Consider the following 19,485-nt stretch of genomic DNA (forward strand, 5'->3'; position numbering starts at 1 on the left):
CCTAGTTCCTATTATTTAGTATGGTAGGGTTGATAGATAAATAAATGAGAAATTTTTACCCCTCTGGTAAATTCTATAAAAAGAGAAGCACAAGATGCTACAAAAGCCAAAGGAATATTGTACTATCCGTCTTTTAGTAGACAGGAGAGGCTTTCGGAGGAAAAAGAGTCTTAAAATGAGACCAAAGCATGGGCAAGAGTTAGCCAAAAGAAAGGAAGGTGGAAGAGTAAAACCTTCTAGCCCAGTGGTCGACAAACTCATTAGTCAACAGAGCCAAATATCAACAGTACAACGCTTGACATTTCTTTGGAGAGCCCAATTTTTTAAACTTAAACTTCTTCTGACGCCACTTCTTCAAAATAGACTCGCGCAGGCCACGGTATCTTGTGGAAGAGCCACACTCAAGGGGCCAAAGAGCCGCATGTGGCTCGCGAGCCGCAGTTTGCCGACCACGGTTCTAGACAAAAGAAGCAGCCTGTTCAAGGACCAGGAGAGAAGCAAGACCTTCTTGAAATTTACCCGAGGAATGGTGCGGTAACTGTGTTACTAGAAAGAGAGCACTGAGAAATGTGAACAGAGGCCCGGCCAGGGAGCGCCATTAAGTCACCGTCAGCAGGCACCTGAGGCAGGGGGAATGATTGGAGAGATGTGTGTTTTAGGTAAACCATTCTCTCAGGCTAGTAGGATAATGAATATTAGTAGAAAGACCAGTTAGGAAGCTAGTGTAGTTAAGATGAGATATGATGATAGAATAAACTTCAGTGGTAGTGGGGATGAAAAAAAGAACAACAGATTCAGAGCTATTTTTGATGGTATAATCGTCACCAGTGATCTTCACCTAGAAGATACCGAACAGTGTTTCAAGAGATTAAATATTATATGTGAAAGTGCTCAATAAACTTTGAAAATATGGAATGGTACCAGAGAGGGACTTTTTAGCTTATTGGTATAATTGAAATAGTTTAAAACTAGCAGTTTTAACCCATTATGGCACAAGGGAAATGAAAATGTCATTTATTTCTACCTTATTGATGAAAAGCTTAATTAGGATTACTTTTTTTTTTAAATAGGTTCTTATAATATTTCATTACCGAATTAAAGTGTGTGTTCTGTTTTAAGAAAATCCATCATATGAAATGTCTTAATTAATAGAAAAAATGGGTCAATGGGAACGCCTTACGTTAGTACTCAGTTCTCTATGACTGTGTTTGTAAAGAGGAAACTTGTGATTCTCAACTTTCTGTCTTCCACAACATACCTGAGAAAAAGTTGTGACTTATGGTTAGCAACTCATCAACACTCATTAAGGCAATGATTCTTGATGGGATGTGTGGGATATGTCAGATTCATGTGGACAAATAATTAACTAGAAATAATTCCTCACCCTCAGGTGATTCTGTTCCCCTCCCAATCACCTCCTGGCTCCCAGTACCCTGTCCCCACTACTTTAGGAGCAATTTGAGGATAAGGATTTGGTTTCACTCATTTGCATCATCTATGTAACTATACATATATTCCTAGCACAATGTAGGTTCTCACAACTATTGTTTGAATTAATGAAATGTTTTAATCACTTTCATATTGTCTACTTTATCTAAGTAGGAATCCAACAGGCAACGTTGTTTCAGTGCGTGGGATGACACCCAATCAAGTGAGCCACACTGGCCAGGCTGTCACAATTTCCTTTAAAAAGTTATATTTTACTTCACAATAGAGGCCTTTTAATAATTTATACACCAACAAAATATAGAAGAAAAATGAATTTACCATAATAATGTTTGCCAATTTTTACCTGATAAACATATGTGCATAAAAGTGGTACATGGCCCGGCTGGTGTGGCTCAGTGGTTGAGCGTCAACCTATGAACCAGGAGGTCACAATTTGATTCCTGGTCAGGGCACATGCCTGGGTTGTAGGCTCAGTCCCCAGTGTGGGGCGTGCAGGAGGCAGCTGATCAGTGATTCTTTCTCATCATTGATGTTTCTCTGTCTCCATTTCCCTTCTTCTCTGAAATCAATAAAAATATATTTTTTAAAAAGTGGTACATGAATATTTTCTTATATAATTAGCCAGGTGTATTGAACCTACATAAATGGAACTAATGGGAATTGATTAACAGAACTCTTCATACCTGGTTGGAAATTTTCATGAATCCATAACATTTATGTAATGTTCCACGATTTTTCAGAGATATCAATTATAGGAGAGGGGGAAAAAAGTAAATATTTGCAATGAAAAAAGTAGTATATTTTTAAATTAATTAGGGCATTTTGGAATTGAAAAAAAATTTAAGTTAAAATCAATTTGTATTCCTATAATGGCAGTTGAGTGTTGGCAAATCACTTTTCCTTGCAACTGTTTCTCATTCTGTAATTCAGTTTCTGTATTTACTGTGGATTCCTATCCTGGGGCTGCTCATTTATGCTAACTAGATCAGTATGCTTTCCCCCGGGTAATGTCTCTAGGATGTATTGTTATTGAGTCATGTTACTGATGTAGGAGTGCTGAAATCTTCTTTTCCCTGATCATATTGCTTCTGTTTTGTGAATGTAGGGCAGAGATGCAAATGACATGTGGCTTTGATATGCTGACTCAGCAGTGTTTGTGTTGGATGTGTTCGTTTTCCATCCAGAATGCTTTGCTAGCTCCTATAGAGTTCATTTTTTTTGTCCTAGAAGGTATCATTGAAGCTAATGTGGCCTTTTGCCTGTGGAAAATCTTGTAATAAAAGCTGTTGCTTGTCAGAATTTTAAGTTAACATACTTTTTATAAAACCTTCCATATGCCATTATTACATCACACATTATGTTGGATTGATCCATTTTTATGTTTATCTCCCCCATGTTTACTGCTCTAAAGTTCCTTGGGAGCAGAAATGCAGCTTTGCCTACTGAGTGGCTGATAAATATTGTACGATCAGCACATGCCATTTGAATTTAATTAAACTGTACTGGGCTGAGCACTTCTCTAGTGTTTATAAAAACCCTTTCTCAAATCCAGTCTTATTAAAGCCCTGAAACCCTCTCAAATGATGAATGCCTTCAACCAATGTTACTGACCTCATTCCAACTCCACACAAGCATCATCTCTACCCTGGACCATGTAATAGTCTCTATCTTGTCTCAGCTCCATTCTTGTCCCCTGCGGTCTAGTCTCCAGAGTGCCAAGAGCTTTCCTTTTAAAATGTGAAACCAGGTAAGTGATTTCTCAGGCAATTATCTCCAATGGCTTCTCATTGTATCCATAACGAAACTCAAACTACTTGCAATGGTTTACAAGGCTCTGTTCAATGTTGTTCCAAATTTTATTAAAACCCATAGTAAAAAGGTGTTTTACTTTGTGACCCAGCATACATATACTCATTAACACACACACACACACACACACACACACACACACACACACAAACGCGCGCGCACACACACCCTTCATACTCTGATATATTCTCTCTCAGTCTACTTTTCTAGGTTACATTAAAATGTGCTAGTAACGACCCACCAATTTGTTTCATGACTGCAGCTTGGAAAGCATGTTCTACTTTACCTGGCTCCTGTCTACTTTTCTGATTCTGCGTTCTGTGCTCCCCCTTTCCATGTGGCTCCCATGTGCTGGCTTCCTTGCTGTTCACTAACTATGCCAAGCAAGCTCCTGTATCCATTAGAGAGGAAGAGTGCCCTGACCTGGAATCAAACCATGACCTCCTGGTTCATAGGTCGGTGTTCAACCACTGAGCCACGCCAGAAGGGCTCTTTGCACTTTCTTCTGCCTGGAACAGTCTTCCTCCAGATATTCATAGGGATCCCTCCACTACTTCGTTCAAATCTTCGCTCAAACATTTTCTCAAAGAAGCCTTGTGAATATCTATTATGTGCTATATACAGTGTTAGACTCTGATGAACAAAGACACAATCTTTGTGCTCAAGATTCTGTCCGATTCTCGGTTCCAATAATTACAGGCTGTTGTTGTTCCTTGTGATTAAGCCCTTATCCCAGTGGTCGGCAAACTCATTAGTCAACAGAGCCGCAGTTTGCCGACCACTGCCCTAGTCTATTGAGAAGGAAAACAAGTAAATTTTGAGAGCTAAGAGCCCACATTTTAAGCTTATTGAAGCACATAGAAAAACTCAACTCAGTAACGTGGGTTAGAGAAGAGTCCTTGGAGGAACTAATATTTAAATAGAAACATGGAGGATAAAGCAGGAATTACCTAAGTGAAGAAAAACAGGCAGAAGGAAGTATGGTGCAAAAATCCCAGGGTCAAGAGGGGGTTGGGAAAACTGCAAATCTTTGGGGGTGCCTTAATGGAGAAGGGTGAGAAATGATTTGGTCTGCTGAACAGGTAAGGAAAGAGTCTTTAAACACTGTGATGGAGCATGCAGTCTATCCTAAGATAACGGGAAACCATTAAAACTAGCAAGCAGAAGAATAGCATTATTGGAGTTGAAGTTCTAAAAGGTCACTCTGTCTACAAAATGAGGCTGGAAAAGAGAAAAGGAAGGTGGAAGGCAGGGGGATAAATCTGTAGTAACATAGGTTAGAACTGATGGTGGCCTGTGAGCAGACACAGGCAGAAGATCAAAGAGATGTTTAGAAGCTAACAATCAACATCGATTATAAATAATTAGATTTTGGGCTTAGGTATAGTAAAATTCAAGGATGACTTATAGAATAGAGTATGTTGGTTAATAAATAGGTGTTAAATGAATGAATGACAAAGAAACTTAAGACTTGGACACTGGGTGATTGATGGTACAATCAGTCAGCCTTTTTGATGTAAGAACCATAGAACAATTTAATTTCCAAGGAACAGTAGCTAGATTTTCCATTTTCATGATTTGATTAAATTTTTTGATGGTATAAAGCTAATAAATTTGTGACCTGACATCTGAGAAAGCTACAGAACAGAATGAAAAATAGAGAAAACTGAATTTAACTTTCTTGTCAAGCCACTAAAACATTATTTAATTAAGTTTTCTAATTACACTCAGTTCGTGTTATAATTACAATTTACATTACTAGCTTTTAAAGGTTTCTCTGGACACTTAGTGCTATGATATCTCTGAACAACATCAGTGCTTTTCAAATATAATGAATTATAATACAACTAGAGGCCGGATGCACAAAATTCGTGCATGGGGGTGGAGGGGTCCCTCAGCCCAGCCTGCACCCTCTCCAATATGGGACCCCTCGGGGGATCAGGCCTAAACCGGCAGTCGGACATCCCTCTCATAATTTGGTACTGCTGGCTCCCAACCCCTCGCCTGCCTGCCAGCCTGATCACCCCCTAACCACTTCCCTGCCAGCCTGATTGATGCCTAACTACTCCCCTGCTAGCCTGATTGCCCCCAACTGCCCTCCCCTGCTGACCTGGTCCTCCCCAACTGCCCTCCCTTGCTGGCCTGGTCACCCCTAACTGCCTTCCTCTGCCAGTCTGGTCACCTCCAACTGCCCTCCCCTGCTGGCCTGATCACCCCTTACTTCCCTCCCCTGCTGGCCTGGTCCCCCCAACTGCTCTCCCCTGCAGGCCTGGTCCCCCTCCAATTGTTCTCCCCTGCAGGCCTGCCTCCCCAACTGGCCTCCCCTGCAGGCCTGGTCCCCCCCAACTGCCCTCCCCTGCTGGCCTGGTCTCCCCTAAATGCCCTCCCTGCTGGCCTGATTGCCCATAACTGCCCTCCCCTGCAAGCCTGATCCCCCCAACTGCCTTCCACTACTGGCCTGGTCCCCTCCTAACTGCCCTCCACTGCAGGCCTGGTCCCCCCCAGCTGCCCTTCCCTGCTGAACTGGTCTTCCCCAACTGCCCTCCTCTGCCGGCCCGGTCACCCCTAACTGCCCTCCCTGTTTGCTTGATTGCCCACAACTGTCCTCCCCTGAAGGCCTGGGTCCCCCACCAACTACCCTTCCTTGCTGGCCTGGTCTCCCTCAACTGCCCTCCTCTTCTGGCCTGGTCACCCCTAACTGCCCACAACTGCCCTCCCCTGCTGGCTATCTTGTGGTGGCCATCTTTTGCCCACATGAGGGCAGCCATCTTTGACCACATGTGGGCAGCCATCTTGTGTCTTGGAGTGACGGTCAATTTGCATATTACTCTTTTATTAGATAGGATGCTTTGCACATTACAAGTTCTCAAGAGAGGTTTGTTGAATTATCTGGAGTAATATTTGTTATACATCTGGATTAGTGTCTTCTTAGATAAAGCAGTATATGAAATCTTTCCTGATGACCAGAACTTATTGCAAACTAAGTGACTTGCCCAAGGTCATTTGTCTTGCTTGGGTCAGAGTCAAGGGTGCTCTGAGCCCTGTGCTCTTCCCATTGTTCCTTGTGGGAAATCTGTGACTTATTAAAGGGGCTTAGAGATCCTCCTAGCTCACTTTGGCTGAGTTTATTGTAAGATACAAATATCATGTCATTTTATTTGTGGTTCACAAATTTCCCTGTTTCTATTCTTTTTAAAGCCTTAGCATATGATGATTTCTGTCCCCATAGTTCATTCTATCAAGAAATAGATATCATTGAAGATGAGAGAAAACTAGTTTCTTTATCTAGGATATTTTCTCCTGTATCTATACAAAGAAAGCATACATAGGCAAATGACAAAACTTTGATTACCATATAAATTAGATAGGACAGAGGTCTTTATCTTGATTGCATGATAAAATTACGAGGGGGCTTTTAAATATCCTGATGACCAGATCTTACTACAGATCAATTAAATCAAAATCTCTGAGGGTGGCATTCAGGCATCAGCATCTCTAAAGCTCTCAGAGGATTTCATTGTGCAACTATAGTTTAGAACCCCTGGGTGAGAGCAACTTGATGAAATGATGAACTCTTGCTCAAGCACCTTTTACTTGATGTTTGTTTTTTTCTAACCACAAGGTGGCAGCATCACAATAGAGCGCCTGCACAGACCAGCCCCTCTGTTAAATGGACAGGGAAATTTGTGTCTGTAATACTAATTAAAAGCCTTGGAGGGTTCCTCCAAACAGCATTGACTTTTCTGTTTCCTGTTGTACTCTGTTGGTTTGCTTAGCTGAGGAAACTTTTAGACATATTTATTTTAACAGCTTAAATTAGCAGGCACTATAGTTGGGTGGAACAAGGCAAAGAACATGGATTTTGTAGTCAGATAGATTTGGGTTTAAATATTGTCTCTGCCACTCACCAATAGTAAATGTAATATCTTTGTGCTTCAGTGTATGCTGAGAAGAGGAGGGTTGTTATAAGGACTAAATGAAGTCATATAGGGAAATCAACTTTGTATGATATGGATGGTAGGGTGATGAAGATGTTGAAGAGGAAGTAATAATTCTGGGATGGAGCCAGATATACAGAGTCCAGGAAAACCCAGGATACAGTATTTTTTCATGTACAGTCTTTCTTTTTCCCATGTGGGTCTCTTTTTCACCTATGTAAGTTCTATCTTTCCCTTTCCACCGGTGATTATACAAATATGCATGCTCTTCGTCGCTTTCATTTTAAAGAACAAATAATCAAAGTCAATTTTTGTTTTACTATACATTTAGCAATGGAAGATGCCATTAGCAAAGGAAATACCTTCTACCTTTATTCTCAAGTTTCTGTAAAAAATTATCCTATGTTTATTCACAATTATTCTAGTTCACTTCTCAAACCTTGCAACTCTCTAAGACCACCAGTGGCCTCCTAGGAGGCCAGATGTAAAGAAAATTGGCATCTCATGCATCTTTGCCATTTGAGTTAGTGGATAACACCCTCCTTCCCGGTACATTCCCCTTTGACGGCTGTGATGACAGCTCTCCTGTTCCCCAGTCTCCATTGCTGAGTGTTCCCTTAGAATGTGACTCCCAGAAGTTCTCTCCTGTAGCCCTCACTTCTTTTCTCCGTGGAAATCTTACCTTTGACCATAGCATAATTTTTTATTGTTGAAAGTTTTACATATGTCTCCTTTTCCCCCGCTTGACACCCCCATCCCCAGCCATTCCCACCCTGGGTAAGCTCCCACCGCCCCAGTGTCTGTGTCCATTGGTTATGCTAATATGCATGCATACAAGTCCTTTGGTTGATCTCTAACTCCCCTCCCCTGCCATTTGTCTCTGGATCTATTCTTGTTCATCAAATTATGTTGATCATTATATCCACATATGAGTGAGATCATGTTACATTTATCTTTCTCTGACTGGCTTATTTCACTTAGCATAATGCTCTCCAGTTCCATCCATGCTGTTGCAAATGGTAAAAGTTCCTTCTATTTTAGAGTGGCATAGTATTCCACTGTGTAGCTATACCTTAATTTTTTAATCCACTCATCTGCTGATGGGCACTTAGGTTGTTTCCAAATCTTAGCTATTGTAAATTGTGCTGCTATGAACATAGGGGTGCATATATCCTTTCTGATTGGTGTTTCTAGTTTCTTGGGATATAGTCCTAGAAGTGGAGTTACTGGGTCAAATGGGAGTTCCAAAATTTTTAACTTTTTGAGGAAACTCCATACTGTTCTCCACAGTGGCTGCACCAGTCTGCATTCCCACCAGTAGTGCAAGAGGTTTCATTTTTCTCCACATCCTCGCCAGCACTTGTCCTATGTTGATTTGTTGATGATAGGCATTCTGACAGGTGTGAGATGGTACCTCATTGTTGTTTTGATTTGCATCTCTCAGAGGATTAGTGACTTTGAGCATGTTTTCATATGTCTCTTGGCCTTCTGTATGTCTTCTTTCGAAAAGTGTCTATCTAGGTCCTTTGGCCATTTTTTGATTGGATGGTTTGTCTTCCTTTTGTTAAGTTGTATGAGTTCTCTGTAAATTTTGGAGTTTAAATCCTTATCTGAAATACTATTGGCAAATATGTTCTCCCATGCAGTGGGCTTTCTTGTTGTTTTGTTTTAATTTTAATGATCACAAACAAAACTGAGATCTCTACATTGTCCCATATAGCTGTCCTGAGTTCCAGATCTATAAATCTCACAATCACTGGCATCTAAATTGGTGTCTCAAAATTAACATATTAAATATTCAACTGGACATATCCTCTATTGGCACAAAACCTGCTTGTTCTGCCCCCTCACATTGTACCTTTCAATCCAGAGCATGACTTTCCACCCAGATAATTGAGCCAATTCCCTAGGAGTCATTCTAGATTCCTCCCTCACGCCCCTTCATACCCAACTTGTCAAAGCTTATTAATTCTTCACCACCACCCACAAAATACTTCTCAAAGGACTTACTCAGTCTCACAATTTTTTATTTCTTACCTCCCACTTACTCTTTAACACAGCGCAGTTTGATTTCTGCCACGAAACAGTTCTTGTTACGGTCACTAACTTTCTTGTGTCATTCATGCATCCCTATCCGTCCTCCTGCCCTTACTCGCCAGGGGCTCAGAGAGCACATCTCCAAATGACCACTTCCATTTGAATCCCCTCCTGGAGCCATGCTGGGGACCAATGTAAGACAGCCTGGGAAAGAAGACTGAATGAGTTCTCAGAGGCAGATTTTACTTGCCTCTTATTCCCCATTGTGGAGTACTTTTAGCTTTTAAAGGCATCTACTTCATCTGCAGTATAAAATGTTTAATTTCTTTTCAAGAGCACTGGCACAGTTCCTAAAAGTTGCCTAAGCACATTTTAAAAATCGTCAGATAGTGCCTGACTAGCTGCCATTTGTCTGCTTTTAGAAGGCAATGAAATTTTTAGTAATTGCAAACTATATCACTGCTTACTGCATAGTAAGTTCACAATATAGATAAACTATGTAACTCTGGAGAATTATATTTAGTGAGTCATGTTAATTGTGCATATTGCTATCACACTTTATTAATTTGGCAACTTGTTGCTAAGATTGTTAAGCAAATATTAAACCCTGTTGTGGATAATGAACTATTCTTGGTGCTACAGATGATATAAGGTTGTAGAAAAAAAAAATAGACCGTACTAAGTGGTCATTAGCTAAAACTAAATAAATAAATAAAAATAAAAGTACATAGAATCATTGAGTGTGATATAATAATTATTCTATCTAGCCCTGACTGGGTGGCTCAGTTGGTTGGAGTGTTATCCTGTGCACCAAAAGGTTGCGAGTTCCATTCCTAGTCAGGGCACATTCTTACCTTGTGGGTTCCATCAGGGCACTTATGGGAAGCAACCAATTGATGGTTCTCTCTTCTCTCTCTCTCTCTCTCTCTCTTTTCCTTATATCATTGGGTCAGATTAAAAAAAATAGATAATTCTATCTAACGATTTTTCTAATGAGGAGGTCAAAACTTCAAGAAGTTCTGTTCATCAAAAATTTTAAATTCATTTGGGCCCTGGCCAGTTGACTCAGTTGATTGGAGCATCATCCTGTACACCAAGAGGTTGCAGGTTCAATTTCTGGTCAGGGAACATACCTAGATTGTGGGTTCCATCCCCATTAGGTTGAATTTGGGAGACAAGTGGTTGATATTTCTCTCTCTCTCTCACTCTCTCCAAAATATCAATAAAAACATATCCTCGATGAGGGTTAAAGAAAAAAAAATTAAATACATTTGGAAAACTTATTCTATGTAGATTTAAGGAAATATAAAATCAAATTTGGCACCTTTTCTTTTCTTTCTTTCTTTCTTTCTTTCTTTCTTTCTTTCTTTCTTTTCTTTTCTTTTTTTTTTTTTGAGGAAAAACCTGTGTGTCTTATTTATTTATTTTTTGTTTAAAATTTGAATTTATTTTTATTATCATACTTTTTAAAATTTAAATTCTTTATTGTTTAAAATATTACATGAGTCTCCTTTTCCCCCCATTAACCTCTCCCTGGCCGCTCCTACCTCCCAGCACATGCCCTCACCCCCCTACTGTCTGTCCACTGGTTATGCTCATATGCATGCATACAAGTCCTTTGGTTGATCTCTTAACCCTTCATCCCTCCCCTTCCCTCATAGGTCGGATAGTCTGTTCGATGTTTCTATGACTCTGGTTCTATTTTTGTTCATCAGTTTATGTTGTTCATTATATTCCACAAATGAGAGAGAGCATGTGATATTTATCTTTCTCTGACTGGCTTATTTTGCTTAGCATAATGCTCTCCAATTCCATCCATGCTGTTGCAAATGGTAAGAATTCCTTCCTTTTTTACAGCAGCGTAGTATTCCATTGTGTAGCTATACCTTCCTTAGTTTTCTAATCCACTCATCTGCTGATGGGCACTTAGGCTCTTTCCAAATCTCAGCTATTATAAATTGTGCTGCTATGAACACAGGGGTGAATATATCCTTTCTTATTGGTGTTTTTGTTTTCTTGGGATATATTCCTAGAAGTGGGATTACTGGGTCAAAATTTTTAACTTTTTGAGGAAACTCCATACTGTTCTCCACAGTGGCTGCACCAGTCTGCATTCCCACCAGCAGTGCAGGGGGGTTCCTTTTTCTCCCCATCCTCACCAGTACTTGCCATTTATTGATTTGTTTATGATAGCCATTCTGACAGGTGTAAAATGGTACCTCATTGTTGTTTTGATTTGCATCTCTCAGAGGATTAGTGACTTTGAGCATGTTTTCATATGTCTTGGCCTTCTGTACATCTTCTTTTGAAAAGTGTCTATTTAGGTTCTTTTCCCATTTTCTGATTGGTTTGTTTATCTTCCTTTTGTTAAGTTGTATGGGTTCCCTTTAAATTTTGGAGATTAAACCCTTATCGGAGATAACATTGGCAAATATGTTCTCCCATGCAGTGGGCGATATATCTTGTTGTTTTGTTGATGGTTTCTTTTGCTGTGCAGAGCTTTTTATTTTGATGAAGTCCCATTTGTTTATTTTCCTCTTAGTTTCAATTGCCCTAGGAGCTGCACTGGTAAAGATATTATTACGACAAATGTCTGCTATTTTGCTGCCTATGGCTTCTCCTAGGATTTTTATGATTTCCCATCTTACGTTTAAGTCCTTTATCCATTCTGAGTTTATTTTTGTTTATGGTGCAAGTTGTGTCTAGTTTCATTATTTTGCATGTATCTGCCTAATTTTCACAACACAATTTATTGAAGAGACTGTCTTGACTCCATTGTATGCTCTTGCCTCCTTTGTCAAATATTAATTGAGCATAATGACTTGGGTTGTTCTCTGGGTTCTCTGTTCTGTTCCATTGGTCTATATGTCTGTTCTTGTGCCAGTACCAGGCAGTTTTGAGAACAGTGGCTTTGTAATATAGCTTGATATCTGGTATTGTGATCCCTCCAACTTGGTTCTTCTTTCTCAAGATTGCTGCAGCTATTCGGGGTCTTTTTTTAATTTTTATTCCAGATGAATTTTGGGAGAGTTTGTTCTAGGTCAGGGGTCCTCAAACTTTTTAAACAGGGGCCAGTTCACTGTCCCTCAGACCGTTGGAGGGCCGAACTATAGTTTAAAAAAAAAAAACTATGAACAAATTCCTATGCACACTGCTAAGTCGGCTGCTAAGTATGACAGGCAGTGGCGGCAAAAACACCCGGCGGGCCAGATAAATGTCCTCGGCGGGCCGCATGTGGCCCGCGGGCCATAGTTTGAGGACCCCTGTCTAGGTCTTTGGAGTATGCTGTTGGTATTTTAATGGGATTGAATTGAATCTATAGATTGCTTTGGGTAGTATGGACATTTTAATGATGTTGATTCTACCAATCTATGAACATGGTATAATCTTCCATTTGTTTATGTTTGACTCTATCTTTTTCTTCAGTGTCCTGTAATTTTCTGAGTACAGATCCTTTACCTCCTTGGTTAAGTTTGTTCCTTAACCAAGGTATCTTAATTTTTTTGTTGCAATAGTAATGGGATTTTTTGTTTGTTTGTTTCTCTTTCTGTGAGTTCGTTGTTGGTGTATAAAAAAGCCATAGATTTCTGGGTGTTAATTTTGTATCCTGCTACATTGCCAAATTCATTTATTAAGTCTGATAGTTTTTTGGTGGAATCTTTAGGGTCTTCTATGTACAATATCGTGTCATCTGCAAATAATGACATCTTTACTTCTTTTCCAATTTAAATGCCTTGCATATTTTCTTAAATGGAATTTCTGATCTAATTTTGTACTGGAATTCATTCTTCTTGAGTGAAGCCTTATAATAAATAATGTATCTTTTGTCAATCCTCCACCTGCAAAGGTTAATGAGAAAAAAAATAGGAGATAACATTATTTTCTTTAGTCCAGTTTCTGAATTAATGGAGAAAGCACACACTGAAAAACAATGCTATTTAAAACTCTCATTGACATTTTCAATGAGGCAGCTGAACACAGAGAGAAAAAGTGGAACATAACCATATTGCCTGCTTAATTAGGACAAAAGAAGTGGAATACAAACATCAGCAACTTGATGATTGTCATATGGTTCAGAACATGACTGATTCGGAAAAAATGTTAATTCAGGGCTCAAAGATGGATAAATGGAACAACATTGTACAGCTTGGATTTCTTATATCTGTTTCTCATCTTTTTTGAGATGAACATGTGTAGAGTTCATGATGTTGTCCAAGATATTTTGGCAAACAGCATTGAGGAATATAAGTGTTGACTATTTGGGTGATAGTTGCCAGATCTAGCTACATGTATAGAGTGACAGAAAATTGGAACAGAATCAGAGTGGCAGACTCACATTTGCCACTAATGTAAGTCTTTTGTAAGTGTTGGATTATTCAATTTAGCATTTCTTCAACCCATAATAACTTGGTTATTCTGTCTTTTTTCTAAGAGATCATTCATTTTATTCCTGCCACTAATTAACTCCATGACCATGTACAAATCACTTAAGCTTTCTGAGTTTTTATATTCTTATTTGCAAAGTGAACAAAGGTGGCATTAGGTAATTTCTAAACTCTCTTCTAACACTGACAATCTATGATGCTGTTGAAATAGATTTATCTTGAAGATTAAGGAAAGAATCAATTCGTACATTTTACTCAATGAATAAGTATTATTTAAATATATGATATAAAATGAAGTTACATGAGAGAGCAACTTGTGTCTTAGGAAAATCAATCAGAGATTTGAATAGGTTCTGATTAGAGATCTCTTCAGCAAGAAATCATGCCCAGCAACAAGAACCAAGAGAATGCCAACAGAATTCAGATTCCTCAGTCTCAATTTTATTATATAGAATTGCACTCTTTTATGTACTTTCTGGCAAGAGGCATATTTTATAGCTAAGTTTTATATTTCTAAAGATGGAGAAAATACAAGGAAATGTTGACTTGATATCTTAGGGCAACAAAGGGTATAGCTACAATTGTTGAGACCCCAGTGGTAGGGAATTGTTACAATTCAGTTGTTTTTTTCATCCTTTAATTACTATCTTTGTGAGATCTCTAATATGTCATGTCACAACATTGCCATGTAGGATTCTCACATAATTAGCCCCAAAACATTTATGAGTGTGAAATGACCGGGGGCTATTAAAAACTACAAAGACAGGCAGTTGTGGAGTAGAGGGATAGAAGGGATCAATGGGGTAATACTTTCAACAATAAAGGTAAATTTAAAAGAATAAAATAACTACAAGGACAGCTAGAACAAACCAGGACTCTTTGGGGCAAATTGAGACCTACAGTCTCCCTATTGGCTTGTGTTTCACTTCTTGTTTTATAAAGATGTTTACTTTAAATATTGTTTCATTATATCTTCTTTTAGATTCATCTCAATTACCATTTGCTCTGACTTACTCTTTAAATTGGGTTTTAAGCGAAGTCTCATCATTAATTAGCTATGTAACTTTAAGATATTTTAAAAGGAATTTCTTTGAGTCTTAGTTTTCTAATCTGAGGATTATTAGGGCATGGATGGAGCCTAGTTTATATTCTCAGAAAATAAAAGTGCCTTTCCTTAGTTAGAGAAAGAACAGTTCTCTATCAAGCCCTCAAGGATAGTTGAGAGAGCAGATATGAGAGTATTATAAATGTCTTTTTTATCTTTTCAGTCTCACAGTCTGTTGTACAGTTCCTTTTTGTTTTATTTTATACAATGTCCATATTGGCAAGAGGATATTTCTCCTACATTGTTCTGATTATTTAGGTGTTATCTTCTACTAATGTTCCCTACTAAGGACCTATCTGGATCTTTCTAAGTATGATGGCAGTTTTGAGTTTTGGAAAACTCTACAGGGTTTAAAGTCATGGTTTATTGTGAAGCAAACCAAAATCTTTGTTTCTCTTTCAAGAAACTTCCAATTATTTCCTCTTTTTGAAACTCTCTGATCACAGGACTTCTGTAACACTGCAATATTTTCATTCTCCATGCATGTTTCTAAATGATGCTTTCCTCCTCTCCCTCCTCCCTTTTCTCTTCTTCCTCCTCCTCTTCTTTCTTGGAATTGTGCTCCTCTGGCCAACCTTTAACCCTTGGTATCTGACAGGGTCCACTTTGACTTTTTGCTCTTTCTACCTGCATTCCCTCCATGGGTGACCTTATTCATCCACTGTCATGATTTCAGGGAACACCTCTCAAATCTGTACATCTCTAGCCAACAACATTCCTGTTTAATAAGGTGGGGAGAGGGAACAAATGGGCAGTAGAATACTGGCTTCTCTGTGCAGATGGAGGCAGGGAGTGTAATGGACCATGGCATGCTAACGGTTGCTGACTAAGCACATGTGTGTGTTTGAATATGACATTACTCTCTTTGGTTTACTGGTCAATTAATCTTTTATATTGTTTTGTAAGAGACATTTTTATGTGAATGTACCCTTTCATGGCAGGTGATTGCATCCCTTCTTTAAAAAAAAAAAAAGAAAGGAAAGGAAAACAAAACCCCTGAACATGGAGCCCTTTCAGCCATAACTATAATGCAAGTGTTTTTTAAAGCAGTCCTCTTGGGTTTTTTGAAAAGAAAAATATTGGACTCAATACTCTGCTTTTTTTCCTGTGTTTTTTTGTGGTTAGAATTTATGTACTTTGTAGTTTATATATCAGCAACAGCTGGATGCTGAAGCTCCAAGGAAAACTTCTCTCAAAATAGTTTTGTTGCAAAGAGAAAATGGCACTCATGAACTTTGGCAGGAACTGTACTCTTGAGCTATGTTCGATTTTGAAACTTGAAAACCCCACTGCATGGAGAAGCCAGCCATACAGGATCCTGAGCTGCTCTATTGCTACAAGAGGAAAGTGGTGTCAACAATGCACAGAGCTCCTGAGACCTCTGAGAACTTGTGCACACTGTGTCTGGCAGGGTGCGTAGGCCAGGCCCACTTAGATGGGGACCTTACCACAGAACTACACAAGAGCTCATAATTTGGGAGTCCTTTATAATTAAGGTAGAAGATCCAGCCTTAGTCAGGTCTCCAGGGCAGTGCCCTATTATCCCAGTCCCCTTACCGTTCAAGCCAGTGTTTCTGTGTTCTCAGTAATGTCGTGGGGTAGGAGGGTCTCATTCTGCTTAGCCCTTTCAGCTGACCACGTCTGAATCACAGGAGCTGGTTTAAAGCCTTAAACCCCAGTAGCAATCACTGTTGTTAAACGAATATCTGGCCTCATCAGTACTTATCTTACATAATAAAAGGGTAATATGTAAATTACCATCACTCTGCTACGACCACGATTGGGCCAGCGGGAGGCGCAGGGGGTGGGACTCAGGGTGGCCGGGGTGGCCGATTGGGCCGGCTGGACGCTGAGCTTGCGTCGCCAGTGGAGGCGCGAGCTCAGCATCTGCGCCATGGCTGTGCTGCGGCACAGAAGGGTCCTCTGGGGCAGTGAGCCCACGTCCTCCTGTGGACCATCAAAAGCGGGGAGCGAAAGCGGGGGAGCTGGCTGTCTGTCTACTCCTGCACCAGGCCTTTCGAAAGCCTCTGCCGCGCCGGAGGCTTTCGAAAGGCCTGGTGCACCAGCGGACAGACAGCCAGCTCCCCCACGATCGAAAGTGGGGAGCCGTGTGTCCGCTCCAGCACCAGCGGACCCCCTGCCATCAAAAGCGGGGAGCAGGCTGCTAGCAGTGTCCGCGGAGCGTGCTAGGCTTTGAGGGGCAGTGGATATGGCCTGGATGGCAGGTTAGGCCTAGGGGACACTACACGTGCATGATTTAATCATGCACTGGGCCTCTCGTTGCTCAGTAATTAAGTTGCCCCAAAACAACTAGTCAGTTTTCTATTTTTCCTATGCAGCTGCTTCTGTAGTATGTGAGGCTGTCCCAGCCTGCCAGGGCTAAGACCCCTCTGTCATGATCCATGCTACTAGAGATCTGGATGCAGTAAAGAAAAGCCCCTATGGTATGTGGGTGCTGCTCGTTGGCCAGAGACCCTTCCACAGAAGCCAGAGCTGTCTCTGAAAACCTTGTCCAAAGCCTTCCTATAATAGCTGTCTTGGAGGGATTCATCCTGTCCTAATAAGCCTGAGCCACTTTGTTGAGTACCTCTTTTAGTTTCTCACAGAAACTGTTGCTTTAGGAGTGTCGGACAGGATGAATTCTGGAGTCCCCTCTCTCATGGCATCTGGCATTTTGTAGTTCTTTTCTTTCACTCAATCCGTTGCCAGCTGAGGCAGCTCTCTGCCCCTTCTCTCTTTACCTCCTGGAGATTGTTTTTCTTGTCAGTTGGCCTGAATTGGAACTACCCTAGGTCACTGTGATAGATCCTCAGGTCCAACCACCAGGAAGAAGAGGTCAGGAAATTTATCTGCGATCCTCCTTCCTGGCTGAAAATTTCTTCTTTTCCTTCTTTGAACTTCTCATAGCAAGAGGACTGCTGATTCCATGTCAGACTGAAGGCCCTGTCTCATCATTTCTCCCAGAAAGGACTGACAAGGAGCCAATCAGGGGTTCAAAGTGGCCAATCTCTATAGACAACTGGCAGCTTCTCCTGCCTGAGTGGGAGCAGAATATCTGAAATCATTTACCTATAGGGCACAAAGCTATACATAAAAGTGTTTTATTACGCTTCCTGAGACATAAAAGGGTGATTAGATCCGGATATTCCTTTACACTGGAGTAGTACTATGGTCCACTGAGAGGTATTAATCCCTCTTTTTGGGGGGAGGGGGGGTCTAAAAATGAAACAAAATCTTATCTGGGATAGTTTTAATAGGGTTCTCTCACAGGGCAAGTGAATGGATGTAAAATCGAAGCTTCTGGTTTCTTGTAATCAAGTGTCTTGCTTGCTTTTTAAAGACTGGCTGTTGGTTGGGCTTGGGTTTGGAATCAGAACATTTGGGTATATGAGCTCACAAGATTTGGATTCTGCTGCCTTATTCGGTCAGAGCAAATATTGGCATATAAATGAATCCTCCATAAATTTGTGGGAAATGTTAACTTCTGCACCACTGTAATTACTCCTTATTTTGTGAGATTCTGATCACCACCAAAATCAATTGCTAGCAAGGAATCTCATGCATTGTAAGTCTTCAGTCATTTTAATTTATTGCACAAAGTTTATTGTTTGTTTTTATTTTTCAGCCTCCACCTCAGATATATGACAAACAGTTGGATGAAAGAGAACACACCATTGAAGAATGGAAAGGTGACTCTACTACTTAAATAAAGTACACATTTTACTCATTGAAACCCCAGAATATTCTCAAGCCTTTTTCTTTTAAAACAACTTAGTAAGAGAGGATTTTCTAATTGCTACCCTCTTATACCATTTTCAAAGCTCCTAAAACTAAATCTAACTTTTCATATTACTAGTAATACTTCACTTACTCAAGAATGAAAGGAATTAAATACTGACACTTTTTAAAATAGTACTGATTATCAAGGTATTTGCCATGGTGGAGGGCAAACTTCAGTTTAACGTTTCACAATTAAACATGTTCTGTTTGTACATAAATTTATACAAAATGGATAAAATCATGTCTGAGATGATTTAGACATTAGAAAATAAAAGATAATTAATATATGAATTCACTTGATATGTAGCACTTGAGAATTTAAATAAAAAATATACTAAGTAGCTTATTTTCTTTAAAGTTAGAAAGAATGAATGAATGCATTAATTCATTTTTTCTCAAACACACTGTATGATCAAGATTATATTTAGACAGAAACTATAAAGAATAGTTAAACTAATATAACTAATTACAGAGGAGAATAAATATGACAAAACCAAATACAGATTAAATGAGATCAAAATTAGGAGGAACATAAATGGAAGATCTAAATGGAAGAAATGTTTGCGCCACATTGAATAAATTAATTCTTATAATTTATAATTAGGAAAATGAAAAAAAAAACACAGAGGAAAATTCTAGAATGGGAACATAAGAGGAAAACAAAGGGTTGATATAAGAAAGAGGTATCATAAAGATAGTAAAGAGACTCCAGTGGTCAAGAGGTCATGTTGAAGAATATGGAAAATGAGCATCCTCCTTCCTTTCTGTGCTATTGCAAGAAAATGTAGAATACAAACAGTGGATCAAGTAAAAAAAAAGATATTAAATGATGCATGGAAAAGACTTAATTTGATCTAAATAAGGACTGAGAAGGCACTCTTAGGGGTTTGTGTTGAGTAAGTAAGTGAAAGGATATAAATATCACTTAAGAAGATAGACATGGACTAAAATGTGAGAAACTGGAGAAGTAAATACCTGCAAA

The 19,485-nt window shown here is 39.6% G+C and overlaps 1 protein-coding gene across 2 annotated transcripts in view; it reads left to right on the forward strand.

The window, feature by feature from the left end:
* MAPK10 (mitogen-activated protein kinase 10) overlaps positions 1-19,485 on the forward strand; it is a 154,774-nt gene that overhangs the window by 118,030 nt on the left and 17,259 nt on the right. For both annotated transcript variants that reach the window (XM_054723317.1, XM_054723324.1), the window contains exon 10: positions 18,349-18,412. In XM_054723317.1, the coding sequence (XP_054579292.1) occupies positions 18,349-18,412 (64 nt within the window). The remainder of the gene's footprint in view (positions 1-18,348; positions 18,413-19,485) is intronic.

The sequence above is a fragment of the Eptesicus fuscus genome, chromosome 2 (genome assembly GCF_027574615.1).
Source record: "Eptesicus fuscus isolate TK198812 chromosome 2, DD_ASM_mEF_20220401, whole genome shotgun sequence".
In the NCBI taxonomy this organism is placed as follows: domain Eukaryota; kingdom Metazoa; phylum Chordata; class Mammalia; order Chiroptera; family Vespertilionidae; genus Eptesicus; species Eptesicus fuscus.